At 38.1% G+C, this 6,797-nt stretch overlaps 1 protein-coding gene across 1 annotated transcript in view; it reads left to right on the plus strand.

Moving 5' to 3' along the window:
• The first annotated feature begins 651 nt into the window (after positions 1–651).
• Positions 652–6,797, plus strand: part of IQGAP2 (IQ motif containing GTPase activating protein 2) — a 439,708-nt gene continuing 433,562 nt past the window's right edge. Inside the window, exon 1 of the mRNA XM_042781321.1 lies at positions 652–743. Coding sequence (XP_042637255.1) covers positions 679–743 — 65 coding nt within the window. The 5' untranslated portion in view covers positions 652–678. The remainder of the gene's footprint in view (positions 744–6,797) is intronic.

A 6,797-nucleotide genomic window follows, 5' to 3' on the forward strand; every position in this document is an offset into this window, starting at 1 on the left:
ACTTTCACATTTCTATAATAGGGTTTATTAGTCTTTTGGGTTGCATGAGAGGCCTTAATTCCCTCAAGAATGGGAGAAAGGATAAGTCTTTGTAGTTTCTTCACTTAACCCTAGAGTTTCCATAATGGTACATGGAGCCACTGCTCTCGAAGCTCAGCTACTGGACCACTTCCCCAAGCTCATTACGGAAAAACTAAACCAAACCCACTGCCATTTAGTTGATTCCAACTCAGAATCACCCTATAGAGCAGAGTACAACAGCCCCAGAGAATTTCCAAGGCTGTAAATCTTTGCAGAAGCTGAAGACAGTTAAACAAGTCCAGAAGATTCTGGGGGACTTCTTCCCACAGAGAAGCTGGTGGGTTCTAAAGCCTATGTCATGGCATTTATGTAATCTGATTGCCATCCTCATTATTCTTTTATTTAATGGGTTTAACCCACACTTCAGTAGTACTTCTTTTTTTTTTTTTCTTACTAGAAATAATATAATATTGCACCATCCAAAGGCAAATGTCTTTCTCTGCTTGATGTTTCGATGCCCCATCTCTGAATGTTCAGTATTGAATGCCATATAAATTTTTTCTAGTTGATATATATTTGAACACTGCCTTTGAAGTCACTTGCTGCTATCTTCTGTTTTTAGCTATTGTGGATGATGAACGACTCTCTGCAGAAGAGATGGATGAGCGGAGGCGGCAGAACATTGCTTATGAGTATTTGTGCCACCTAGAGGAAGCCAAAAGGTGAGCTCCATAATCTATTTGTACACCTTCTATTGGAGATAAACTTCTGGGTAAGGGTGTGGGGTTTGATGACCAGGAGGTACCTGAATGGGTGAGCAATTCTGTAGACGTGTCAGAGTTGTGCATGGCCATGAGGAGACTCTTGTCTACATCTGTAATTTAGATTGGTCAAGCTGCCCATGCCAGGAGATCAGTGAGCTTGAGGGTGATAAACTTCCCTTCTCATCACACTCTAGTTCTCTGTCATAGCTGGGTATCATACTCACCCATGTCCATGTTACCAAACTTGTAGTAACACATTTGTAGTCTTGTTGGTGGCAGGCTAATGCGAGAAGCATTTGTTCTTTGCAAATGACCAGGTAGAACTGAGAAACAGTTGCTACCACAGCCAAGGTCAAGGCACTGGGGAGGCAGTTGTTCATTTGCCTTCCTCAGAACCTCCTAGGAATTCACTGGGCAGCTTGCAGATTATTTCAAAGTCCTCATCTCACTGATGTGGATATAGGAGAATGATTTCTTAAATCAAGTTCCTTTTTCCCCCACATCTCCCTCAGTCCTTTTACTCACCTCTCCTCCAATGACATTAACTGCCCAGTAGAACAATAGCACTGGACTATGACCCAGTGGTCACTAAACTGGAGGGTAGGTTTATGACAATTATCTCCTTTTTAACCCATGGGTGTGTGACCACTTAGGGTGTGTCATTTCTAAAATCACATTGACTCTTTAGACTTTTTAGATTAAGTCAATATTGGGTTCTCCAAGGAGAAAGTGAAGATAAAGGAAGTATTTGCACTTAGGACTCTTTATCAGAGAAGTCAAATGAACTTTGTCCTTTGCTGGGATTATACTGTAGAGCCCATATGCTATGAGTCAAATTTGATTTAGTGCTTCATGCTGTGATCAAGCAACAATATAGTTCCATGGACAAATGATACATTCCAGCCCTCTTATCTATACACACAATAAACAGGTGCTGTCATTAGTGTTAATTCTCTCTGGTCACTGGTAAATGGCTATCTACAAAGCTAGAATAATGAGGTTTTTAATCAGTATTTTACAGGAGAAGTGACATACTAATTTGGAATCAAAATTGCTGAAAAATGGGTTTCTCAGGGTTATTTAATATTTTAACAGTGTCATACGACTTTTTTTAAGCTCTAACAGCCACATTTTAAAAGCTATTTAACATGTCTATGACATCTGTAGCTAGGTTGCAGGTCATTAAACTCATTATAAATCTAAGATCATTAAAAACATTTTTAGTCAAGTTGTTGCTTAAAAAGTTAGATCAGCAGAGTGATTCATAGACATTCAAAATAAATGTATTTCCAATGAAAAGATTTTCATTTTTGAATGAAAAAAGTTCTTGGAAGCTTTCCTTTCTTACTGATATACACTTTGTATTCTAAGTTCTTATCTCTTGTTTTTTGTACATGGAAGCAGTGTGATGCAGAGGAGAAGATATAATTTGGTAGACTTAATTTCCTAGCCTTAGCTTTACTACAAGGAATCCTGGTAGTGCAGTGGTTAAGTGCTCAACTGCTAACCAAAAAGTTGGCCATTGAAACACACCAGCTGCTCCATAGGAGAAAGATGTGGCAGTCTGCTTCTGTAAAGATTACAGCCGTGGAAACCCAATGAGGGCAATTGTGCTCTGTTCTGTGGGGTCACTATGAGTCAAAAGCAACTTGATGGCAATGAGTTTTTAGTGCCATCACTAACGAGCTGTGTGACCTTGAGGAAGCCACTAACCTGTGGGAACTTGTCGTCTCTGTTAATAGGATAATAAAGATGACACCACCATTTGCCCTACTTCCTTTATAGAGTTTATTTCTAAAAATCAGCTGAAATAAAGAAAGTGAAAATATTCTGTCAACTCTAGTACCAGTCATGCTATGGTGATAACATAAGCACAGTATTCTCCCCTGTGTTAAAGTGGTATTAATATAGCTTGAAAGCTCGTCATCTTTTTTGTATTTTCAAAATTCTGTATTTGAATTTTTAGAAAATCAACATAACTATTATTCAGGAAACTTCTGTAGGAGTAGTTTCATTCAAAGAGTAGACTATAAAAATGTACAGTATTTTATCTAAGGCAGTTCTTCATATATGTATTGTACAAGAAGAGATTAGATGTAATAGGTGTTTATGAATACTTTGTGACTTGCAGTGAAATGGTTTTATGGTTGTTCCAAAACCAAACTAACTGCCGTCGAGTTGGATCCAACTCATAGCAACCCCTCCTTGGACTTCTGAGGCAGTATCACTATGGAAGTAGATTGCCCAATCTTCCTTCCGAGGAGAGCCTGGTGGGTTTGAACCACCAGCAATCTGGTTTGCAGTCAGATGCCTTAGGCACTTTGCTACCAGAGCTCCTTTATGGTGATTGGGTATGTAAAAATTATGTAGCTATTAATAGATACATAGATATGCTATGATTTAAGAAAGCATAGTGTAGAGGGATCTGAACTCAAGAAATAAATGAAAGGGTTAGTTAACCTTCATGCAAGAAAAGATTATTTACTTTGAGAGGGTTTATTACATGATGTTTTTACAGTATTATTTCCTTAGGAATTTGTTATATTGGATCTATTATAGTGCACAAATAGATGTGTGTTTCTGTGGATGTAGTTACCTTAGAATATTGAGTTTCTAGTAAATTGTACCCTTGGAAGTGTGTATATTTAGCCAGGAAGTTGTATCTTATGTAAGTTGAAATAACTTGGGTGCATTTTAATTAGAAATGTATTGGTTCTGTTTTTTACACAAGGTTCCCCCCACACACAAGATGAGAACTGGAAGGATATTTTGCTTGTATATCTTGTTACTTGGAATTTTCAAAAAATTCAGAATCATGTATTGTAATATATCTTTAATTTTAGTTATACTCATTTAAAGATTCTATTGTTGTTGTTAAGTGCCATCCAGTCATTTCCGACTCACAGCGACCCCATGCACAGCAGAATGAAACACTGCCCGATCCCGTGCCAGCCCCACAATCAAAAACCAGAGGCTCAGCCTCAAAACTCACGTCTACATGTCACCACAGTAGGACAAACCGACAGACAAGTTTGTCCTGCTGTTGGAGACCTCTCGTATCCTAAAGGTGTGCGGTAATGTACCAAACAGTGTTTCTTTGCTATTCATAAGGTTTTCCCTGGCCATTTCAGAAGTGGACAGCCTCTTCCTTCTTCCTAGTCTGTCTCAGTCTATAAGCTGGGCTGTTACCTGTGCACCAGGTGCATCTCGCTGGGTTTTAACCCTGGGGCTGACTGCTCTAGCAAACTGAATTCAGCAAAATAGAAAAAGGATTATATACTACCAAGTGAGATTTATCCCAGGAATGAAAGCTTGGTTTAACATCTGAAAACCAATCAATGTAATAGAATGTACTGATAGATTAAAGAGCAAAAAACCACAAGATCATCTCAATACACAGAGAAGAAGCACTTGACAAAATCCAACCCCTTTTCTAGATAGAAGTATTAAATGAATTAGGGATAAGAGAGAACGTCCTCCATCCGATAAAGGGCATCTATGAAAAGTGCACAGCTAATATTATACTTGGTGAAAGACTGAATGCTTTATCCCTAAGATCAGAAACAGGATAAGCATATCTGTTCTCACTATGTCTATTCACCATTATGTTAGAGGTTCTAGGTGGGGCACTTAGGCAAGAAAAAGAATGATCTGTCATATGAATAATTCTAAGAAGTCAATTAAAAAAAACTATTAGAACTATGAATGAGTTTATTGTGGCTTCAGGACACAAGATCTATATACACAAGTCAATTATATTTTTTTTGTATTAGCAATGGACAGTCTGAAGATAAAATTATGAGAGCAATTCAATTTACACTATCATCTAAAAGAATATAATGCATAAGAATAAATTTAATGAAAGAAGTTTAAAGCTTGAATACTGAAAACTACAAAACATTGTTGAAAATTTGAAATAGTCACGTATATAAATGGAAAGATAGCCCATGTTCATGGATCAGAAAACAGTATTGTTAAGATGACAATACTTTCCATAATGCTGTACAGATTCAACACAGTCCCTATAGCAAAAGTCTCAGCTGCCTCTTTTTTTTTTCTTAAGTTGACAAGCTGATCCTTAAATTCATGGAAATGCAAGGGATACAGAATAGCAAAAACAATCTTAAATGAAGAACAAAGTTGGAAGATTTGCACTTCATGATTTCCAGACTTACTAAAAGCTGCTGTAATCAACACATTGTGGTGGTAGTATAAATATAGGCATATGGATCAGTGGAATAGAATCAATAGTCCAGAGAGAAACTCTAATATTTATAGTCAACTGATTGTCAACAAGGTTATTGACAGTTTGTGGAGAAAAAGGCTTTTCAGCAAATGATCCTGGAACAACTGTATATCCATATGCAAAAGAGTGAATTTGAACCTTACCTCCCATTGTATGGGAGCTCTGGTGGCACAGTGTCTAAGGCATTTGACTGCTAACCAGAAGGCTGGTGGTTCAAACCCACCAGCCACTCCTCAAAGGGAAGGTTGGGCAATCTACTTCCATAGTGATACCACTTCAGAAACCCAAGAAGGGGTCGCTATGAGTTAGATCCTACTTGACGGCAGTGAGATCCACCCCCCATCATATACAAAATTTAATTAAAAATTAGTCATTGATGTAAATGTGAGAGCCATAAGAGCTCTGGTAGCATAGTGGCTAAGACACTTGATTGATAACCAGAAGGCTGGTGGTTCAAACCCACCAGCCACTCCTCGGAACGAAGATGGGCAATCTACTTCCATAATGATACTGCCTCGGAAACCCAGGGAGGGGTCGCTATGAGTTGGGTCCGACTCGACGGCACATGACAACAACAACAACATAATTATAAAACTATTAGAAGAAAACACAGTAGTAAATCTTTTTGACCTTGGGTTAGGCAAAGGTTTCTTAGGATACCAAAAGCACAAGCAACAAAAGAAAAATAAGTTAGACATTGTCAAAATTTCAACCTTTGGAAAACCAAAGAAAAAGCAAAAACCAAAATCAAACTCACTGCCTTTGAATTGTTTCTGACTCATAGTGACCCCCATTGGGTTTCCAAGGCTATAAATCTTTACAGAAGTAGATCGCCCAGTCTTCTACAGATGAAAAGACAACTCACAGAGTGGGAGAAAATATTTATAAATATTTTCTCTTGCAGAGCCACTGGCTGGGTTTGAAACACCAACCTTTCGGCTAGGAGCCCAGCACTAAACCGTTGTTGTCAGGGCTCCTTATTAGAGAAATGGAAAACAAAACCGCAATGAGATACCACTTCATACCTGCTAGGATAGCTATAATTAAAAACACTGAACATGACAAGTATTGGCGAGGATGTAGAGAAATTGGAACTTGTGGTCTTTGTTAGTGGAATTGTGAAATGGTGTAGCCACTTTGGAAACCATCTGGCAATTCCTCAAAAAGTTAAACATAAAGATATTTTAATTCAGCAATTCTACTCTCAGGTATATATACCCAAGAGTTGAGAAACTTATGTCCAAACAAAAATTCACACACAAATCTTCAAAAAAGTGTTATTCATCATTGCTGTTAAGTGGAAACAACCCAAACATCCATCACCTGAATGGATAAACAAAGCATGGTAAATCTACACAATGGAATATTATTCAGGTGTAAGAAAGAATGAAGTAGTGACACATGATGCAACGTGATGAACCTTGAAAACATTATGCAGTGTGAAAGAAGCCAGTCACAAAAGGCCACAGATTTTATTACTTCCTTTACAAGAAATTTCCAGAATAGTCAATTCCATAGAAACAGAAAGTAGATTAGTGGCTGACGGAGGCTGGGAGGGAGAGAAGTAGGCAGTGACTGCTAATATGTGTGGGGTTTCTTTTTGAGCTGATGAAAATTTTCTAAAATTGATTGTGGTGATGGTTGTACAACTTGGGGAATATATACTAAAAATTGTTGTTGTTGTTATTTGCCGTCGAGTCGCCCCCGACTCATAGCGACCCCTCCTTGGGTTTCCGAGGCAGTATCACTACGGAAGTAGGATTGCC

The sequence above is a fragment of the Orycteropus afer genome, unplaced genomic scaffold, assembly GCF_000298275.1.
Source record: "Orycteropus afer afer isolate SDZICR_OR568_19922 unplaced genomic scaffold, OryAfe1.0 scaffold00104, whole genome shotgun sequence".
NCBI lineage: Eukaryota > Metazoa > Chordata > Mammalia > Tubulidentata > Orycteropodidae > Orycteropus > Orycteropus afer.